A 22,984-nucleotide genomic window follows, 5' to 3' on the forward strand; every position below is an offset into this window, starting at 1 on the left:
TTGGCAAAAGTTGCTCTCACCAGAAAAGAGGACAACCGTCTACCAGGAGACTTTGGAGCGCTTCATGCTTTCTTCTGCAGATGAGATTTATGGGGATGCTGACTTCATTTTCCAGCTGCCCACACTACCAAAAGCACCAAAACCTGGTTCAATGACTGTGGAATTACTGTGCTTGATTAGCCAGCAAACTCACTTGATCTGAACCCCATAGAGAATCTATGGGGCATTGCCAAGAGAAAGATGAGAGACATGGGACCGAACAATGCAGAAGAGCTGAAGGCCGTTATGGAAGCATCCTGGTCTTCCATAACACCTCAGCAGTGCCACAGGCTGATAGCTTCCATGCCACGCTGCATTGAGGCAGTAATTGCTGCAAAAGGGATCCAAACCAAGTACTGAGTACATATGCATGCTTATACTTTTCAGAGGTCCGATATTGTTCTATGTGCAATCCTTGTTTTATTGATTGCATGTAATAATCTAATTTTCTGAGATGGTGGATTTAGGGATTTCATGAGCTGTACGCCATAATCATCACAATTATGACAAATCACGGCTTGAACTATCTTGCTTTGCATGTAATGAGTCTTATCTCATATATTAGTTTCACCTTTTAAGTTGCATTACTGAAATAAATTAACTTTTGCACGATATTCTAATTTTTCGAGTTTCATCTACACTTCTATAAATTTGTATATAAAAATACAGATATATGTACACTTAACTGCATTATCAAGAAAGAACTACTCTGCCATTATAACATAGAGATAGTCCTTGATTTATCATCTCAATTGGGACCAGGAATTCCATTGCTAAGCAAGGCAGCTTATTAAGTGAGTTGTTTTACAACCTTTTTTTTTTCCTGTAGTTATTAAGTGCATCACTGCAGATGCTTATGTGAATCCAGCTTCCCCCACTTTGACTTTTCTTCTTGGAAGCTAGCTGGAAGTCACAGATGATGATCACATGACCCTGGGATGCTGCAACCAGCATAAATGCATGCCGTTGCAAAGCTCCCAAATTTTGATCATCTGACCATGGGTATGTTGCAACGGTTGTAAGTGTGAGGACCGATCATAGGTCACTTTTTCAGTGCTGCTGTAACTTCAAATATTTGTTAAATGAATGGTTCTAAGTCAAGGACTATCTGTACATGTTTTAAGAAAGGAGAATTCCACTAAGATAGGTTCTATTTTCGGAACTTCCTTTCTTATTTTCTAGTCATTTTGTACTTAATGGAATACTTTGAGCACAAAATATGACAACGGCTTAATATCGGCAGTTTCAGTGGATCTTATGTTCAAAGTAAAGTTGTCAACATGTTTGTATATGTAGGTCTCAGCCATGATGTAACTTGTTGGGTTAGAGCAAGTTGTATAAACTCAGTTATTTTGGTTTTTGAACCAATGGCTTAGTACAAAATAATAACTTGTACAATTTGCAGGCCTTTAAATCAATAACAATTTTTTCCTTATCCAAACCATGCACCCTAACAAAAATAACATTTAGGGGGAGGGTTCCTATACTTAATCCATCAACTCCCAGCTGCCAGATTGTTGCAACACTATAGGGAGACACCATCTAGTTAAGGTTGGGTCTCTATTATCCCAGGTGACCCACAAAACACTGACCTACTTTTCTTTGACAATGAGCTCCCTCAGATTCATGAAATCACAGCTGGCTCAGCATCCTGGATGCAGTGTTATGCTTGGATCAACCACCACAGAATTGCTTACATTCATGACAGAGCTGTTAGGCTGGTGTAATCCCTGGTTAAGAAACATCCCCTGCTGTGTCTTCAACAGGGAGGAAAACAATTTGCAATATATGATCTTTTCAGTTATTTTGTTTTTAATGCACCAGGAACCTAGTTTAAGTCAGTACTCATGAAAAACAGATTACCGGGATAGCTCTGAGCTGTATAAGGAAAACATTAGTGTGTGGTTAGCAGAGTATTAGGTTTGCAGGCGAAATAAAATAAAATAAAATAAAAACACGGTTATGATGGGATCAGTATATTTGTGATAAAATTTTAAAAAACCATGGTTATGATGGGATCAGTATATTTGTGAACGAGAAAGCTTCAAGAAACCGCGTGTATAAATTGCGGTAAGGACACGAAAATGGGCACAAGGCAAAAAGATCACGAAATGGCAGCGATACAGCAGCCCGTGTGATTGATAGTTGAAACCGCGATTGTAGAACACGCAGAGTCCGACGGGAGGTACGCATATTTTACTAAAAAATACAAGTTGGAAGCATACGGAAGAGACCTTCATCCTGCAGTGGACGGCTAAAGACAATGACTAAAATGATGATGGTGATAAAATTTTATTTAGTTTGTCAAACATATACGAGATAACAGGTGTAAGACATGGACATGAACACCGGAAATCGGCACGAATAAATGGGGTAAAGTATTTCAATGACTCGCCAATAAAACTTGCTTAAAAGAAATAGCAATAAGAATAAAGCCAGTGAATACACATGTGCCAACTTGGGAATCAAATTTAAATCAGATCAGAAAAAAAAGATGGGGGGGGAACGCAGAACAAAACAGCCCCATTCTCATCCCGCGCACGCGCAGTGTAGGCAGGCTTCAGACGGCGCCTGCGCTGCTCGCGGTTTTCCCCCCCCTTCCCTCCCTTGAAGCCAAATGGGAGGAGCCGGGGAAGCGAGTGCGAGCTGGTGGGGGTGGGGGTGGGTGGTAAGTGTGGTATCAGTGAGAAGGGAAAGGAAGAGCGTGCGGAAGACAAGGTAGAACAGCAGGAACCAGCAAAGAAGGACCGAGCGGAAGGAAAGGTGTAAGGGGCGGGGTTTATCCGGAGGAGGAAATGGCAAGTGGGCCGCTGGAGGCGCGCGCGGTGGCTTCTGGGATCGTGGCGGTGAAGGCAAGGGAAAGGGGTAAAAAAAAAAAAGCTGCGAGTGAGCGAGCTTCTTTCCCATTTCCTCCGCCAGCGAAGGAAAAGGGCAGGAAGGCTCGTGGCCGGTGAGCGCGGTGGACCTTGAGGGTGAGGAGAAGGGAAGGGGGAGAAGGACCGTGCCTAAGAGAGGAGGGGGAGAGAGAGAGAGAGAAGTGGGAGCCCTGTGGGAAAAGAAGCTGCCGCCATTTTAGAGAACCCTGTTGGAGACCCTCCCCCTCTTCTTGCCCCCCTCAGTATCTTCCCCCTCACAGACACACACACACACACACACACACACCACACCACGCTCCGTTTGTGCGCGTTGTCTTCCCTCTTTCCGCCTGTGAGGAGTCCTTCCTGGGCCCTCCTCCCTTCTCTCCCTCAGGTAACAATCCGGCTTTCCTTTCGCTGCTCCCCCGCAAGCACCGCCATCCGTCCCCCTTTTCTATACCTTCCCCCCACCCGCCAGGAAAGCGACGCTTCGTCCGCCGTGAAGGGGAACGGGGGGGGGGGCGTCGTCAGGTTTTCGGTCCCCAGCATCGTAGCAGCCTTTTTTGATCTTTTAAAATTAAGTAGTACCGCTCCTTCACCCACCTCAACCCCTCAGTCCATTTCCTCCGAAAGTTTTGTGGACGCAAGTCTCGAAAACTGTAAACTTGAATATATGCGCCTGCCCTGTCCTGTTGACAGAATTGAAATGGATTTGAGCGGAGGGGTAGGATTTACAAAACAGTGATTAATTAACACACCATTTAGGCATCCCTAGCAAAGCGGTGCCTAAATGGTGTGCTTGTATCTATACTTAAATAAATGAAGCTTGCAACGAAGAGGAACAGATGTCAGAAAATTTTGAGCTCTCCATTTTTGTGTCTTTTGGTGAGAATGACAACTTCTGAGTGGGTGGGATGATGGGTCTGATATGTATTTAAATAGCTGCACTATTTTGGGTTTCATTAGCTGAGAAAAAGTGCCCCAGCATGCACAGTTCACATTTTCATATGCATTTTTCTTCCAAATTGTTTCACCTTAATTCCTAATTAAAATGTTCACTGGGGACACATTGTAGATGTTACCTGTGTTGTATAAAATAATTGATGCCTTGTATACTCCTCAGAATCACTCACACAGCTTAGAATTGTCACATGCCAGTGGAGAAGGAAACTTCAATCTTTATTATATAACATCCTTTAACTACCTTTTGTACACACTAGAAAGGTTAAAGTATATTAAGGGATAAATTGAACTCTGATCAAACTGCACACATGATATTTGCTTGGTGACTCTGAATAATCAGTAATTGTGATATGTTGTACTGTATTTGGTAAGTCGGGTAAATAACAATTCTTCATCTTATTCGTGGATAGAAGCTGTCTTCTGTCTCTTTTAAGAGTTGGGCCTTTTCAATTAATATTAAAGATAATAAAAGTTTAAACATTTGTCCAAGTCTAGACAGCTTCAATGGGTGTTCCACTTTAGTTGAAGTCTTTAAAGAAAATTTTCATATTTTAAGAATAATCAGACAGTATACTATTGATTTAATGTGTTTCCCTTTTTGATCTGTTTCAGCGTAACGGTAGGTGAACTTGTTTTGCTGTTTGGAAGTTGAAAGATTAGATCAATTTTTGTCATTTTCTCCAAAAATGTAGTTTTACATTATGAAAATCAAGAAAAAATAATAAATTTGGTATTTCATTTGGCAAATATTGAATCTTTTGATTTGTTAAACCACATGCACTGTACACAAAAGTAAAATGTAGACTTCTTTTTAAAAAGTTATTGGCAAATGCCTATTTTTTTGTGAACTTTTAAGGAGCAATTCAGAAAAGCTGATATCTATTAGTATATGCATTTTAATTCATAGGGCATGTCACATTTACTATGGATCTGATATTTTCTTCGTTCATTTTCTGACAATAAAAGCAGAAAGTGATGATTCATGAAAGTAATGTATATTGGAAATGTATATTGACAAATATATTACAAGGCCAATTTACAAATGATTTATAAACATGAATATAATTTCATGATATCAGATACATGTTGAGACAAACTGCTGCAGCTAACTAAATGGTTATACAGTGCTTATATTTTCATGGTCCTAAACTAAACATTTTATTTCCTAATGCAAAGAGTTTGCTCTAAACTGAGAAGTGAACCCAAAGAAGGGGGAAAACTGATTTTCACCACAAGAACTTTAATCTTCAGAGCTAACTTGAAAGCAAATTGAGTTCATGCTTAGCTTGTTTGTAGAATTCACTAAAGATCCCTGGGTGCCTTGTATTTTGTTCTTTTTTCGTACTTTAAAACTGATAATGAGAGAATGTGCAATGTGTTTTACAGTACTTTGGCTGCTGTCCATTGGGGGCATTAAAATGTAGACAAACTGATCTGTGATGCAGCTCCTCCTTTCCATTGATCTGTCTGCTATTAACCAAAAGAAAGGGATCACAGCAATCTGTCTGCTGTGTCTTATTTAAACTTTAAGAAAGTGTAAATCTTTCTTATCTGAAAGAGGGCCAAACAAAAATAAGCCATAGAGATTATTATTATTCATAGTTTGTCCTATTTTAAAGATTCAAGCTGCTTTGGCAATCATAGTTAAATCTAGAAGATATACAGCTGCAGATTGCTTTGACAAGTTTTGGCAAGAAGAGGCATAAATTTAACCCCACTGCTAACAATCAGCACATAAGAAAGCAATTGAAATGGAAGACTTGACATTTCAACAAAGCTTTTCTTCTAATACTTTTTGACCAGACAGCCAGGTATTTCGATTCCTTACATGTTTTCTATAGAAGCATTGGTCTAAAGAAGGAGTCATGCATTTGTTATACTTGACTGAGCAGAGAGAATATTATCTTTCTGCACATAGACTAGATATGAGGAACTCTACTATTGTAAATAACCTCAAAAGAAGAGTTTTACTGCTCTTTAATAAATTTATATGTAGCTCCTGTGAAAGGAGATCCTCATTCATATTGCAAAGTTCAAGTGACTTTTCCATGACATATGGGGGAAATTTATGACATCTTTTTTTTAAATGGAAGATTGAAAGGTTTTTCTCCCAGAGAAAATAGGATTAGCTAACTTGGTAAGAGAGCCTTAGTTTGACTGCATAGCATAGATTGCTCCAAGCTGAAATTACCACTTATCTTTGCCTTGCATTACTATGGGGGCTCAGATTCCTGGCTCTCTGTCTCTCTTTTTGGCCTTTGAAATTTAGAAAGTCTACAGTATAAATATAGACTAAGCTTTGCTTTCTTGGAAAAGGAATGCATTGCAGAATGTAGGTTACTAGCCATAAAGTAGAGATCTGTGGCAGCAAAGGAAAGCAGAGCTTGAGAGATTAGCGGATTCATTTTGCTATTCAAAAACTTAACTTTCCAGGTTAACAAGTGGCCTTGGGGGTGGGGGAATACCCCTTGTTCTAAATATAAGAAGTGAGTATTCAGGGCTAGACTAATGAAGATTAAATAAGGGTAGTTTTTTTAATAAAAGTAAGAGCTCTTAGTATACCAGTAAGAGTAATGAAATTGATAAATGCGGATGAAAAATAGTTTTAGGGAATTATGCATATAACCGAAGAATCAGTAAAGTCTGCATTTCTTTAAATTGTAGTTTGCTAAAAGGTAATAATTGATGTAGACAGTACTTTGTGAACTCAAAGGCTTGTCAATAAATACTAGCCTGGTTGCTACTAGTGACTAATAGGAATGCACAAGTGTTAGCTGACCTGTAGAGGTAAAGAAAGCCTGGCAATATTTTTCCCCTGGCAGAAGGAGAGAATGTGTGCTTCATAAGCTAATGCTTCCAACTAAGTGTGTTTAAGCTATGGTAACCAACATTACCTTCTGTCTTTCCTCCTTCGAAATTTGGCTCTACATTTCTCCACTTTGGCCACAGAGAGCCAAATAATTTCCAGGCTTCCTGCTAATTTAAAAATGCAAATGGCAGCAGCTATGATAGTACAACAACTCAAATTATCTCCCTTCCTTTCTCCGGAGTTGGGATGCAGTCTGCTTGCTCATCATTTCCCAATGGCAAGTGGATTTTTTAAATAAAAAAGTCTAGGAGTAAAGTTTCCCAACAAACAGTCTGGGAAATGTTTTGCAATTTGGAAGAAAACAAGTTTCCTCATGCAGGGTTGCCAGGGTCCCCAAAGTAGTTAATATAAATATATGTTGTAGACAAGTATAAATGTTTGTGGATTACATATTTTGATCTCATTTCTAAAGCTCTTGAATTTTCCCTTGGAAAGGATCTACAGCTTACATTTTTTTATGCCTCATGCCATCATTTATTGTACTATGAGGCCTTCTAGGTATTGTCAACACCAATTTGTTTGAGAGAGTAAGATTCTTCCTCACATGTTAAATGCTTTTTTTTTGTTTAATATTCTGAAATATAAGCTTCCTGTTAGAGAATGTGGCAAGTTTGTTGCTCTTTTTGAGGAGAAAATTGTGATCTTGGTCCTAGTACATCTTGGGCTATAATTCTCTGAGCATACTTGTAAATAGTTTGAGTAAGAACATGACATGATGTGTGCCCACTTCATAGCTGGGCTGAAACAGATGGATTATGCTGGGGGCAGCATACTGGGTAAAAATAGAGCAGAAGCATGGTAGTATCTCACAAATTTAAAAGCAGCATTTGCACTAGGTCAGTAGAACTGTGTATATCTGTCTTAGATCTTTGGTGTAGTTGCTAAATTCAACCTTTCAAAAACACACAACTCATTTTTAGCAGTCTTCTCATTGGCTCTTCAATTCTTTTTTTGTTCTGAGAAATCGTTACTTGCGGCTGGGCAAGAGTTCCTGTTGAAAGGTTATATCTCTAGCTTTGTAACTACTCTCTGGTATCGATGTACTGTATACATTGCTTGTTATAGCCTTTTAGCATCCTGAGGTCAATGGTCTTCTTGATTTCTTTTAATGTTCCCACTACTTTAGTGTGGGTGTAGAATGTCTTGGGTGGTAAAGATAGAAAGCCTTGAAACCAAAATATAAAATTTTGTAACCGTTTATGTGAGGAAGGGGGTATTAAATATAGCAATGAGATGGTTAAGTTGCTGGCCTAGAAACCAGATGACAATGACTTCTAGGACTCCCTTGGGCATGAAGCCAAGCTGGATGATTTTAGGTCAGTCACATTCTCAGCTCAACTCCACATCACAGTGTTGTTGTGGGGAAAATAGGGGTATTAGGTCCATCCACCACTTTGAGTTGACTGAAAGATTAACTAACTAACTAACTAATAGTTAAATCAGTATAAAATAAGATAATACTAATGATAATTGTGATGATATGAAAGAATGAGGATGTCTACGGGAGATACTGTATTTAGGGGGGAGTATAAGATGCACCTTTCCCTCCCCCAAAAGACGGTGAAAATCTGGGTGCGTCTTATACACTGAGTACATCATTTTTGGCCTCCCAAAACACCGCCCCACAAAAAAGGATGTGAAGAGGGTTTGGGAGGCCTGCAAAGTGCTCCTGGCGACTGGGAAGGGCAAAAATGAGTGAAAAATGGGCCTGTTTTTCACAAATAGGGCTGGTTTTGCCCTCCCAAGCCCCCAAAAGCACTCTGCAGGCCTCCCATACCCTATGCATGCCCCGTTTTTGCTAAAAATGGGCCCATTTTCCCCTCCCCCCCAGGCGTCACATTTTTGCCCTTCCTGGCCCCCAGGAGCACTTTGCAGGCCTCTCAAATTCTCTGCATGCCCCTTTTTCACACAAAACAGGGCATGCAGAGGGCTTGGGAGCCCTGCAGAATGCTCTTGGGGGCCAGGGAGGGCAAAAACTTTTTGTTTTAAATTTGCCTCTTCAAAATCTTGGTGCGTCTTATACTCCAGTGCATCTTATAGTCCGAAAAATACAGTAAGTATTCTTGTAGACAATTTGAGATATTGGTCTTAGTAGGCATTGTAAAAGTTTAGCAATAAGTCTTGCCCAAATTCATATAGTTAATTTAATGCATCCCTGCTTTTTAACAAATCCCTTGAAGTCTTTCTAAATAAAACAGATTAAAAAGCATTGCATTAAAAAATGACAGATCAGAGAAAGATGAAACAATGAACTTTATTTATTATTTATTTATTATTCATATTTATAGACCGCCCCCTCTCCCGGAAGGGACTCGGGGCGGTGTACAGTCACTAAAATACGTTATAAAATACATACAAAACAGTTAAATAATTAAATACGTAGGTGGAGGAGGTTGCAAGACTGTACATAGAATAATAAATATTAAATATAGTATATAGTATATTAAAAACTTTTTAAAACCCCAAACCCAATTAAAATGAATAAATCCCGGGGAGGTAAAACTAAGAAAGTGCCAGGCCAGCTGATTGAAATAGGTGAGTCTTTAACTTTTGCCGGAAGGAACGGAGGTCGGTGGTAGTTCGAATGTCAGGGGGGAGGTCATTCCAGAGGGTTGGGCCCATCACAGAGAAGGATCTACTCCTAGGTGTCGCCCGCTGGCATTGACTAGCAGACGGCACCAGGAGGAGCCCCTCTCTGTGTGAGCGGATAGGTCGCAGGGACGTGTGTGGTAGGATGCGATCCTGCAGGTAACTAGGTCCACTGCCATGGAGCGCTTTAAAGATGGTGATCAATACCTTGAAACGCACCCGAAAGGCCACAGGTAGCCAGTGCAGCTCGTGCAGGAGAGGTGTTACGTGGGAGTAACGTGTACTTCCCATAATAACCCGCGCGGCTGCGTTCTGAACTAGCTGCAGTCTCCGGATGCGTCCCAAGGGAAGCCCCATGTAGAGAGCATTGCAGTAGTCCAGGCGAGACGTCACCAGCACTATTTAATTAGAGTGCACCATAGCCAATCAAGAGAAAGGAAATATTAAAAATGGATGGGCCTCACCTGATGCCCATAAGCTATCATAAGAGCCAGGTAAAAATGACTGGGAAAATAATTTCATAACTTGGATCCTACCAGTGAGAAGGCTTCTATTGTAATGGTGTAGATACTTGTTAATCCTATTAATAGACTAAATATGATCTTTTCCATTCGCCTGCCTCTTGTTTTCCCCAGAAAGTTGGTCAATATTGACCGTTATCTTTATAGCACCAGATTTAGTTGACGACCCCATGATGAACCCCTCTTCTATTTTTTTTTTAATTCATGGAGAAAATCCTTCTGCTGCTGCTGAAATGTGGCCAGGCCAACTCTGGGCAGAGTCAAGCATTGGTACATTTTATTGCACATAAGAAAACAAAAGTTTTCTCTGTGCAGTTCCCAAGGGAATCATCTGGAAAACAAGGAAAGACCTTTAGCATCTGGAAGCACCATGAAATTAAAGCAGAGGCAACAGGTTTCCCACTCTTTTAATCATCCGGCAGGGAGTCGTACATTGTAAAAGCCATAATTTGTCCACTTGTATGTGATCTCAGTTCTTTTTCAGTTCCCAGTATTCTGCCTGTTCTACTTTAGAGTTCTGCACACATCCTAGTTTTTGACATACTGTTTAGAGAGTTACCTATGACCAGTCATATAGTTCTTTAACTGTCATGTTGCGTGACTGATGCCTGCTCCAGAGTTTGGTAAATTTGAAACCAGTACAAATTGCTTTCACTTTTACCTCATCTGAACTTTGGTGCCTGTTTTTATGACCATGCTGACAGGCCTTTGGGCCTGCTACTTACAAAGAGCTCATTAAGAGATTGTGACTCAGTGGCCAAGTTCCAGTGAAGTTGTGCAAGTGACCCTGGCTGATCCTGCTAATAGAGAGGGAAGGGGATGGAGGATTATTTGGACATCACTGTATAGTTATGGGTGAATATTAGCAAAACTACTGTTACTTTTTTTATGGCATTTATATGAGCCATATGAATGAGATGTGTAAATCTGTTTTTGGGTAAAATATAAATCAATTTAAATATGAATAATTATATTTTCGTCTACTTTAAAGTGTGTGTGTGTGTGTGTGTGTGTTGTATAGAGCAGGAAGAGGCAACTTGATGCCATCCAAATGTTTCAAACTGCCCACATAATACCCAATTGCTGAACTGCAGGATGATTATGGAGATTCTCAGTCATCCAGATCATGGTTTTCCAAAATATGCTTATTTCAAAAGGCAACTGGATTTTCTTTGTTTTTCCTTAAAAATATTTCACTTCTCATCTAAATAGTTTCTTCAGCTCTGGAGAACTGAAGAAGCTTCTTGGATGAGAAGCAAAACATCTTCAAGAAAAAACAAAGCCCAGTTGCCTTTTGAAAAAACATCTTTTGGACTGCTGGTCAGGATGGTTGTGGTTTATAGGTATATTATCTCAGAGTATCTGGAGGTATCAGATTGCTTATTTTAGTGTTAAGTGTAGTTGTACACACACACACATACACACACACACACGTATGTATCTTAAACCATGATAACCATCATGCAATTTTGTGAGATATGATTTGTTTCTATTTTTTGTAAATAAAGTTTTGAAAATAGAATTCATTAATTGATTTTCAGAAATCTTGACTGTATTTAATTTTAAAAAGCAATATCTGGCTGCTGTAGTCTTTTGAAAAATGCTAAACTATTCAGCAAAATTTCTAGTTTGGCTTTCTACCATGCCACACCTTAGACACTATTGCTTTGCTTTCTTTTTCAGAATGAAGCATGTATAGAGAATGACGTACAAAACTAAGCTTGTACAAAAGCTCTTGCTTGCATTGTGTATTTTTACCATTTCTGATTGAGTTTTATTGACTGATATTTAGAGGCTGTAGGATAGTATTTAAACTCCATCTTGTGCAGAACAGCAAAGTATAAAACACTTTTTAATGTGAGGTATAATGATACAAGCTTGAATCTAAAACTCGGTACATAATATACTAGTACATTTTAAACTGTCAGTTTGATTAAATGTATTTTGAAGATCAAATAATTACTACTGAGATTAAAATTCTAATCGAATAGTGGGACAGGTTTTATTGGCAACACTACAGTGTTTGGTCAATTGTTTTATTTGCCTGCATTTATTTGTTGCATTGCTGAGCATATCACAAAACTGATTTGTTTAATATCGAATTAATTTGTATCAGTAGCATGTAGATCTTCTCTCAAAATCTTGAGAGTTCAACACATTGTAGCAGGCAAACGACTTATAACTGAATGCAAGGATTGAACCCAGGGAAGTGAAGTTTAAGGATTTGTGCTGTTCTCCAGAAACAGATATGTTACTAAAATTTTAAACTGGAGTTGTCTCTTGCCTTTTTTTCCTGTAATTATATGCAGAAGAATGACAGAAGCTCTCCATAATTCTTAAACTGCAGTTTTTATTATTTTTATCAGGTTTTTTAAAAATATTTTTTACTTAATTTTTTAAACTTCTTTGAAAAGATGTTAAAGTTATAACCATAAGTAGTCCTTACAATAAAAAGAGTTGAACTGAGAAAAATATAAAAGTATAGACTTTTCTATTAAGATACATGATTAATTATTTGTGTTATCTGTAGTGAACATAGTGCCTTAACAGTTTAGAATTATTTATTGTTCTCGCCTCTTCACCCCAACTCTGTCAATATCTTTCAAATATATTGAAAATTCCTTAGTTTAACCCAGTGTTTCTCAAACTTGAGTTATTAGATATACTGACTTCAATTCCCAGAATCCTCAGCAATAGCTATATTGACTGGAGAGTTCTAGGATTTGAAGTCTACATATTAGGAAGATGCCAAGGTTGAGAAACAATAGTCTGACCTCTCAATTTACTGCATTCCTGTGACTGACTGATGCAATGAAAGTTTTAATGATGTCAGTACTTCTGTACTATGTTGTTGCTTCAGGTAAATTCTAGCTGTTATCTTAAAATCTCGCAAAATAATAATTTGAACCTGCCTGGTTCTTAAGATTTTATAGAGTTGTTTTGCCTCTCTTTATATGAAATGAGATTAGTGGTTGTATCAGAGGAGTAATGATAAAACATTCTTTCCTGTTTGCATAATGACCAGACTTGCTAGTTTCTATGGTTTTAATGAGTTTTAAATTTCTACTGGCACTCTTGACTTTTTGCTTTGAAAAGGCATTTGACATTTGATGATCTTGTGGTTGTGGTTAAACATGAATTGTAACTTGTAAGCCACCAAAGAACTGCTGGGGTATAAAATATTGTAGATAACTACTGTTTTCTTTCATTGGTATTGATAAGGAAAGTTGAACATATTTTCAAACGATTAAGATACTAACTTTTTAATTGTTATCAGTCAGAACATCAAGATAATAAGTAAGATGGACAGGAATAGTTATTCGAATTTGTCTTAAATGTTGACTTTCCATATTTTCTAACTTAGACCATTTCTAGCATTTGTAAACATGAGTCCATACTTTATTTAAACAATTCTTCTTTAAATTAGTGCCCTTGTAGATTCCTGAAATGCCCCAAGTTGGTTTAGAATAATTCAGAGTGGATTTGTCATATTTTCTTTTAATTGTAAACTATATGCAGAGCTTTGTTTTTATACTTCTATGTGGTATCTCCATGGATAGAGGTTGTCTTTGTGAGATATATTTATTTTGAACCTTATTCATCAAAAAGTTTTTAAAAATCCCTTCTAGATGAGCTGAAGACCTGAAAACAATAGGGTTTTTTTCACAATAACCACAAAGTGATTTGTCATTGTTTTCTTTAGCATGTTTTGACATTTCATTCCATTTCCTGGTGGACTTTCATTTATTCAGATTCGGCCTCTCCAAGTTAACTAAGAGCCACTCATCTGCTGTGACATATCCCCCAATCTCATCAATGAGATTTAAAATCATATAATGCAAAAAAAAAAATCGTATCATTTATTTATTAAATTTATTTGGCACTCTTCTCACTGTCAAGCAACTCTTAGTTGGGTTTATTTTGCTTAGAAATTACATATGAAGCTGGAAAATTAATTTGGCAATGTGTAAACGAATAACAAGCCATGCATATCATCTGCTATAGAATTGTATCTAGCTTGATTCACACTAAACCCTTTGAGACCATCATTAAAATATTGCTGTTTTCAGTGAGAAAATAGAGTTAGAATGCCATCATTTGAATTCATCAAATTCCTTATGTCTATGCATTTACATAATTGAAGGGAAATGTGTTGATTATACTATATGAATGTTAATGGTGTATGTTAGTGACACGTTGTTGCTAAAAAAATTGTTTTTACTGTATTATAATGACTTTGGTAGTGGAACCTACTTTGGTGGGACAGAAGGAGCATTGGTTGCATTTATGGATGATCTCTGGCAAGAACAAAATGTGGCTAGTGCATCCATTCTTGCTTTCCTTGACTTCTCAGCACCTTTTGATACTACTGACCATGGTATCCTTAGGGCAGTGGTTCTCATCCTTCCCAATGCCGCGACCCTTTAATACAGTTTCTCATGTTGTGGTGACCCCCCCCCCAACCATAAAATTAGTGTCTTAGTTCTAAGACCATCGAAAATATGTGTTTTCCGATGGTCTTAGGTGACCCCTGTGAAAGGGTCGTTTGACTCCCGAAGGGGTCCCGACCCACAGGTTGAGAACCACTGCTTTAGGGACATCTATGGGATTAGGGGCTGGATGGCACAGTATGGTGCTGGCTCAATTCTTTTCTCCAAGGCCAGTCCCAATTGACATTAGCAGGCAATGAGAGGCCACTTCTTTGTGGGGTGCCACAGGGCTTAATACTCTCTCTGCTCCTTTTAAACATCTACTTGAAACCACTGGGCAAGATCATCTGACACCAAGGGATGAGATGACATCAACATGCTGATGATTCACAGTTTTACATCTCCATCCCAGTGATCCAAGCAATGCTGGCTGTCTTTTCTCAGTGCCTGGTAGCTATAGGTGTCTGGATGGGACCCAACAAGCTTTAGCTGAATCCTGGCAAGACAGCAATCATGAAGCTGTGGAGAAAAATCTGAGACCGAATCTGGATGGGTATGTCTTAGTTTAATGAAAAGAAGGACTAGGGGTGATATGATATTAGTATTTCAATATCTCAGGAATTGCCACAAAGAGGGAGTCAACTATTCTCCAAAGCACCTGAAGGCAGGAGAAGAAGCAATGGATGGAAACTAATGAAGGAGAGAAGCAACCTTAGAATAAGGAGAAATTTCCTGACAGTTAGAACAATTAATCAGTGGAACAACTTTTCTCCAGAAATCGTGAATGTGCCAACACTGTAATTTTTTTAGAGATTGGACAACCATTTGTCTGAAATGGTAGAGGGTTTGCTGCCTAAGCAGGGGGTTGAACTAGAAGACCTCCATACTCTGTTATTCTCTTCTGTATGTAATGGCTATATAAAAATGTGTTACATAATTTAAGAATATGATTGTTCAGAAAATTTAAAATAATTCCAAGTGTTTCTCCTTCTATTTCAGATGTTCTAATGACTGCTGTCCCTTTGTTTTAGCACAGAGGTCTTCAAACTTGGCAACTTTAAGACTTGTGGACTTCAACTCCCAGAATTCTCCAGCCAGCTATGCCTATTGAAGTCTGCAAGTCTTAAAGTTGCCAAGTTTGGGGACCTCTGTTTTAGCATTTTAGTCTTAGGATTCAGCTTGATTAATAAGAATAAACTGTTATGTCAAGAGATGGCAATCCAGTAAAATACGGTATTTCTGGAAGCACATAGTTGAGGTAGTTTCACTAGTAGAAGGTTTTCTGCTCCACTGTCCTTACATTCCTAATCTTTGCCTCCTTGCTATTGTTGTGGAGCAGGAAGAACCAAATACCAGCTTCCATCTGATGGTTTTCATGCCACTGCTGGTGCATTTGAAACAGGCAAGATTAAGGTGAGAGAGCCCCACCCACCAACAGCCTATACTTCTGATTGCTGAAGCTTAAATGAGTCGTAATGACCTTCATACTTTGTTAAACAATGAGAGTGTTAATTGGATTACAGATTGGTTGACCTTATTGGAAAACTGGAACTATAAACACAGTTGGCTTATGTTTAATTTCATTATTTTGTTTCACTTTCATTAGCACTTATAGAAAAATTAGATAATATATTATGCCAACTTCCTCAAAGGATACTAAAATTATAGGAAATTATGTGATAGTATTAGCAATGTTGGGGATAAGTTTGAAAGCACACCAATTTAATAGTCCATTTATATCAGAGCTAATACCGTTAACCTCCACAGCTTTCTAGCAATCCAAGTGGGTTGAATAAAAGTGGGTTGTTAACCTTATAACAAAGGGTTCTGCACCATTGTGGTGCTTTTCCTGTTCTAAATATCTTTAAGGATTTAAGTGCATAAAATCTACTTTAATCTTTTGCTCTTCAACTCTGCAGTTGCTTCTAATCTCCTCCCTAGTGTCAGAAGAGATTTTATTTGCAAATCACTGGGGATTTTTCAAAACCATTTTGCAAATCACCAGGGATTTCTGAAAACCATTAAATCAATTTTTGCACAAAGATTTATTTTTAAACATTTGCTTTCATTTTCAAATAAGCCTCTGATGAAGCGGGAATTAAAGAGAGCAAATCTCTTATTTGTTAAGTTACATGTGAGGCTTGCACGTAAGCAGCTTTGGCCTTAAATTAATGGAGCTTCTTTCCAGCTCCTCTGAGCAAGTATCATCAAATGTGACCTTTCAGAATTACTACATTTTCAGGACTGGAATGTTCCCTTTGATACAAGAGTTTGGGCTATTAATTTCAGAACTTTTCCTTGCCTTTCTGTTTTTAAAAATCATTTGTTTAGCTCCATAGGGCTCTTGGTAGATGTGATATGTTTTCTCTGCTGTCAAGCTAAGAAATGTAACAAATTGGAGAAAACCTGGTTTTTACGAGCATGAGTCTGATGCCTGGAATTCAATCTGGCATCAAGCAGCTTCAGTATCTCTTCCCCCCCCCCCCCCGCTATAATGGAATGCCTTGCCCCTCGTGATCCAGATGGCGCATCTCTTGCAAACCAATCCAGCTTTTCGGTAGAAGTTTTGATAAAGAGCTTAGATGGAACTCTGACAACCAGGACTTGTTTTGTTTTGGGATGAAAATTTATTTATTTATTTAGAGATATGGCCACCCACTCACTTTCAATAACTCTAGGCAGCTTACAAAAAAGTTAAATACCCAATATAAACAGAGTAAAAGCAATTAGACACTCACACTAACAACAACAACAACAAGCAATTGAACAAGCCACTTGATGAACTCCATCCCACTCTGGGTTCTCCAGGCCCATTGACAAAACCAGGTCTTCAAGGCCTTATAAAAGTGTGTTTATTCTTCATGCTTTTTATATGACTAAACCGCTGAATCTACATGAAGATAGCAGTGTAAATCACTATATGCTTAAGAAAATCAAAATGCCATGCCTTAAGTGTCCTAATTGGGAGCAGAATTTTGATCCCTAAGCAATGTGGTCGTTAAGCAAATTACCATGTGACCATATCCAGTTTTAAAAGCATTTTCACTGTGGTCACTAAGCAAATCACTGTGTTTGTTAAACGAATTATGAAGTTGTTAAACGAATCACACAGTTGTTAAGCGAATCCAGCTTCTCAATTGAATTTGCTTGTCGGAGGTAACTGGGAAGGACGCAAACTGCAATTCCATGCTATAAGGTGCCGCAACCGTAGTAAAAGTGAGTCAGTTGCCAAGTGGCCAGATTGCAACCATATGACCATGATCGTAACTTCGAGGACAGTTTTTTCCAATGGTAACTTTGAACCATTGTTAAACGTATGCTTTTAAATTAAGGACTACCTGTATGTAAGATAGATACATTGCCTTGCAAAACTATTTCTGCTGTAATCTGTAAAACTTCCATTATTGCCTGGATAATTTTTTTTTTGTTTTTATGTCAGCCATTTGCTTAGCCTGTATGTTTATTTTAAGTTAAAGCAATTTTTTTTAAAAAAAAAAGCAAAGAGAAAAACCTTCTGTGGCTGTGGAAATTCCTAAGCTTAGGCCCTGTAAAATAAAGCATACCATCTCACCGATCCTGTCTTTACTTTTTCCTCCCTTCTTTCTGATTTCCTGCCCTTCTATGTTGGTAGTTTCTGAAAACTGCTCTGCTGTATTGCACAAGTCTTGTATAGAGGTTGCCTGGATACTAGATGAAAACTTCTGGCCTTTGCAGTTGTGGTGGCAACAGAGTTAAAAGGGAAGCGGGGCATCACCAAGTTACTGTTTGTTTTTCTCTAGGTTTCTTTCGCTCTCTTCCCCACCTCAGCAGTACAGAGAACTTTTGCCACTTTGAATTATAGTTGTAGCTAGGGAATCTTGCAAGCATAAATGTGATCTATCTCACTCACCAAAGTTTACCCAATGCAAGGGAGCAGGGGTGGAGAAGAGAGAGAAGAACTATGCCTTATAGGCAAATTCAATTGCACTGTTGTTCTGCCACATTTATTCTCCGCTTCTTGATTAAGCTTGCAATTTGTAATGTGACTGAGGAGCCGGTTTTGTCATAAGCATGGTTTAAGAAGAAGGGAGGAAAGTTGCCCAATCTGCTGCTCTCTAACTACTCTGTCATGGTGGATTGCAGTAATTCTTCAGATAGAGTGACATGTCAAAAAAACCTCAGTTCTGAGGCAAATAATTCTTTCAACAACAATAGCTAGGTTCTGAGTAGATTGACCAGCTCCTGGCAACTTCAAGAATGAACTGGTTTCCTAGTGTGATTTGGGAATAGTAGCTCTCATCACTGCTGCATGATTTATATACCCTGCTTCTGGCTTTAAACATGTGAGGACAACTTTGCTTATTTCAAGGCCCATGTAAGATTGCTAGACCAGTCTATATATCTTCACATATGAACCATGCAGATATTCCACCTACCTTCAATGCTAGAACCTCTAGATCAGTGGTTTGGGACCTCTTTGGGGGTCAAACAACCCTTTCACAGGGGTCACCTAAGACCATTGGAAAACACATATTTTCAAAAAAATACAGAAAACAAAATAATTTTATGGTTTGGGGTCACCACAACATGAGGAACTGTATTAAATGGTCGTGGCATTAGGAAGGTTGAGAATCACTGCTCTAGATTCTCTTGTGGAAAGATACCAAATAAACAGTATCCTAAAGCAAAATCAAATGACATCAATGTACACTGTTGTATAAATTACAGTGTATTTTGTGTACTAAATTCAAATTAGGAGCTAATGGCTTAGAACACATTGGATTTTTTGCTCCTGGAATCAATGCATTCCCTATAATCTCCTTAGGACAGTTATTTTGTTGAGGTTAAGAGGGTTATGTTAGGATACATTTTGGAGCATTAAACTAAGTTGGACAACTCAATTATGGAATAATTGGTGCAAATAACCATATAATGTGTACAAGTAGCCTCTCCTAGAATGATCAATCTCAATAAAGTAATTTCACATTGGAAACTTGTATGCAAATTTCTGATAACAGCTTTCTAGACCAGTTTTACCTAATTTTACTAACATCCTTGTTAAAATGTTTAGATTACAACTCTCCAAAAGCTCGCCATTCCTTACATACATCCTATTGATCCTCCATCTATAGTAGCTTAGTTTTAGTCTGCTGGAATGTTTTGATCACTTGATAGGGTTGACTGCCTTCTTGTGTAACTGGTGAGATTCCTTTTGCCATTTGAGATTGGTCTTTTTGTTTCATGTGTGGATTATATTAGTATTTAATCAAACATGGGTTTGATGCTACTTTGTTAGGGTCTACTAAGTTTGTGAAACTCATAATTCCTAAAATTCTTATTATGTACCTTTACACATCACTGTAGGATATGCTAACCATTTGTTTCATGTCTTAATTTTTCCTAATTAATCTTAACCCCCACCCCCATAGCAAGATCATAATCCCACAATATTACTTAGTATTTTCAGCTGTGACCTTTTGTTCTTCCTCTTAGTCTGGGTCCATAATATAGTTTTTAAACAGAAGAAACTTTGTGCTTGGCCCTTTGTACAAATACTCTTTGTAGCTGAAATAGCTGTTGTACAATTTTATGTGGAAAAACTTGTTTAGCATGGATGAATATGTACATGGATAGAAATGCACATAATTATAATTGAATAATTATAACGTGTATATACATCTATCTACTCTTCTCCTTTTAGTGACTGAGCTTTTGCTCTTTTCCTACTTTCTTTAGGAAGCCATGTTCTGGAAGTTTGATCTCCACACAACTTCTCATATTGACACACTTTTGGAGCGTGGGAATGTGACCCTTTTTGAACTTTTGGATGAGGAAGATGTATTGCAGGAATGCAAGGTAGTCAACCGAAAACTTGTAGACTTCCTGGTACAGCCAGAACATATGGAAGCTCTAGTCACCTGTGTGACTGAGGAGCCCCCTGGAGATGTGGATGAAAGAGTGCGCTACAAGTAAGTAGATCTTCAAACCTCAAGGAGACGTAATCTTCAAAATGTCCAGAACCAGGGAGATTTATGTGTCAGATTCATCTTTCCCAATTCTGTTGTGGATAATCATATTTTTGCATCCTCTCCACACAAATACTTAGCTAATGGGCACAAAGGGGGGGAAGTAGCATGTTTAACTGGAATATTATACTAAGAGCTGTCTATAAAAATGGGGCTGTTCTAAGTACCAGCTGTTCTGGTTTTCATTTCCACATCATCATCGTGCAGGAAGGTATAAAAGGAGCATAAATGGGTGAGGATGGATATATTTCTATCTTCCTGTCCATAGCAGTTTTGATCTAAATGATACTACACTAGACTCCTCCCTGCCCATCTCTAACATGCCATGAAGTGGGTAGTGAAGTGGTGGCTGGAAAAACAGAATAAATTTCTACTGAACTAATTGAATTACCTGCAATCATGTGCTACTAGCATATGGAGATAGGTCACTTGGCTGATTCATTCAGCTGTAACTTGTGAACAAAACCAGTGTGGAAAATAAAGGTCAGTGGTCAAACCTTCTACTTAACCATGTTCTGTGTGTAAAATGAGAGAATGCTAGGTGCAATAACAAAACAAAACCAATGGAGCTTTTGAATATACACAATGAGAGTAATGTAACAGCAATTAGGAAAACATAATTTGAAGTTAAATTAAATGGGGGAAAAAAGATCCCAGATGCCATAGGAAGAGTGCTTACTCTTTCCTAGTAAAAGTTCAGTATACAGAATAACTAGATAATTCTAGAAATGATGGGCGGTTGCCTGGGGGTGAAAGATCTCCATCAGCCTTTCCACCCATGGTTATTCTAACCATGCCTTGAATGAGTAAGCACTAAAATAGCACAGCAGCAGAAAATAAACATAGATCCTTAATTTTGCAGCAAAATTATATATGAATCTTATGTTTATTATATGCTCTGACTTTTCATGACAGAGTCTTTCAGAATCAGGTGGCATACAAGTTTAATATATTATGATTGGTTCCACAGTCAGCCTGGATATTTAGATTGGATTTGGTATTTTTATCCACCTATTAATTATTGCGTAGACCAAAAGTATAAAGCCACAGTTGCCAGTTCTTTAGTTGGTGTTGGCTTTCATATGCATTAAGGTTTTTTTCCAAGATCCTAGGATGTTGTAATGTATTGGCATAGTATATGCACAACCTTTTGTAATGGACACATGGAATTTTTGTCAACACTCAGATTTTTAAAGTGTCATTCAAGATTTCTTGGTATGGCATCCATTATTATTATGAATGGTTGCACTGCCAGATGTTTAGACTCGATTTGGTATTTTTATTCACCTATTGAGTCCTTTTCAAAGACCTTAAATAGACAGGCATTGTGGCTTTAATACTAAAGATATCGTCACAGGATGTAGGCAGTTTCCAAGTAAAGCTGCCTTTTGCAATTGGCCGATGGTGATTCGTCAATGCTGATGGTGTGCAAGTGCTGCTCCAGTTATTCTGGGATTGCACCCAAGGCAATTATTACAACCTATTACTGTTGATACTATTTTTGCTTTCTTTTGCCACAGTCTTTCTACTTCTATTTTGTATTTTGTTACTTTCTTTAGTTCTTTCTCTTCCCTTTTGCTTTCTCTAGATACTGCTTTGTCCACTATCCAGATTTTTTTGTCTTATATATCAACAATTATTAAGTCTGGGATGTTATGTGGCAGGCACCTATCTGTTTGAATTCTAAAATCTCAGAACAGTTAGTTTCTTTATTTTCTATTACTTTGTCTATTTTGTGTTTCCCACCAATTCTTGCTTGCAGACAAATGTTATTTCTTTCAAATATTCCAGCGCACCATTGTTGCTCCTTGTCCTACTGTTGTTTTTGGTCAGACTGAATGATCTTGCAGCAGCTAATCAGGTTGTTGGTCCACTGTTTCTTCAGCTTCTTTGTAGAGGTGGCATTTATTTCCTGTTGCGGTCTTCTCAATTCTGACTTTGGTAGTTCTCAATTTATAACCACAATTGAGCCCAAAATTTCTGTTGCTAAGTGAGACATTTGTTAAGTGAGTTTTGCTCCAATTTACAACTTTTCTTGCTACAGTTAAGTGAATCGCTGCAGTTGTTAAATTGGTAACACAATTGTTAAGTAAATCTGGCTTCCCCATTGACTTTGTTTGTCAGAAAGTCACAAAAGGTTCTCACATGATCCTGGGGACACTGCAACCGTCATAAACATGAGTCAGTAGCCAAGTATCTGAATTGTGATCATGTGCCCACGTGAATGCTGCAACAGTTCATAAGCATGAAAAACGATCATAAGTTACTTTTTTTAAAATACCATTATAACTTCACACAGTCATTAAAAGAACTCTTGTAGGTCGAGGACAACCTGTACATTTCTTAAGGCTTGGTCTTGTGCAGCCAGAATTAGGCCCTTTGTCTCTTCTTTGCTGCTTTTAGGCATTGCCAAGTCTGGTTCTTAATTTGCTTTGCCTACTATTTTTTTTTTTGTACTGGCCATGTAATAATTTTCCTTGCCATGTCTCAATTCTACAGGTTGTGCTCGATTTACAACAGTTCATTTAGTGACCTTTTAAAGTTACAATGGCACTGAAAAATGTGACTTATGACTGTTTCTAACACTTATGACCATTTTGCAGCATCCTGATGGTCACATGATCAAAATTCGGATGCTTGGCAACTGACTCACATTTGTAATGGATGTGGTGTCCTAAAGTCACGCAATCCGCTTTTGTGACCTGACAAGCAA

General features: G+C 38.1%; 1 protein-coding gene across 8 annotated transcripts in view; it reads left to right on the plus strand.

Annotated features, from left to right (window-relative positions):
• Nucleotides 1-2,738: 2,738 nt before the first annotated feature.
• PPP6R1 (protein phosphatase 6 regulatory subunit 1) overlaps nt 2,739-22,984 on the plus strand; it is a gene marked incomplete at its 3' end in the record, with an annotated part of 69,169 nt that continues 48,923 nt past the window's right edge. For 2 of the 8 annotated variants that reach the window (XM_081970955.1, XM_081970956.1), the window contains exons 1-2: nt 2,871-2,891; nt 19,982-20,214. In XM_081970955.1, coding sequence (XP_081827081.1) covers nt 19,988-20,214 — 227 coding nt within the window. In that variant the 5' untranslated portion in view covers nt 2,871-2,891; nt 19,982-19,987. The other 6 variants (XM_081970962.1, XM_081970959.1, XM_081970960.1 and 3 more) reach the window with 6 other exon arrangements.

The sequence above is a fragment of the Natrix helvetica genome, assembly GCF_964273705.1.
Source record: "Natrix helvetica genome assembly, chromosome: Z".
NCBI lineage: Eukaryota > Metazoa > Chordata > Lepidosauria > Squamata > Natricidae > Natrix > Natrix helvetica.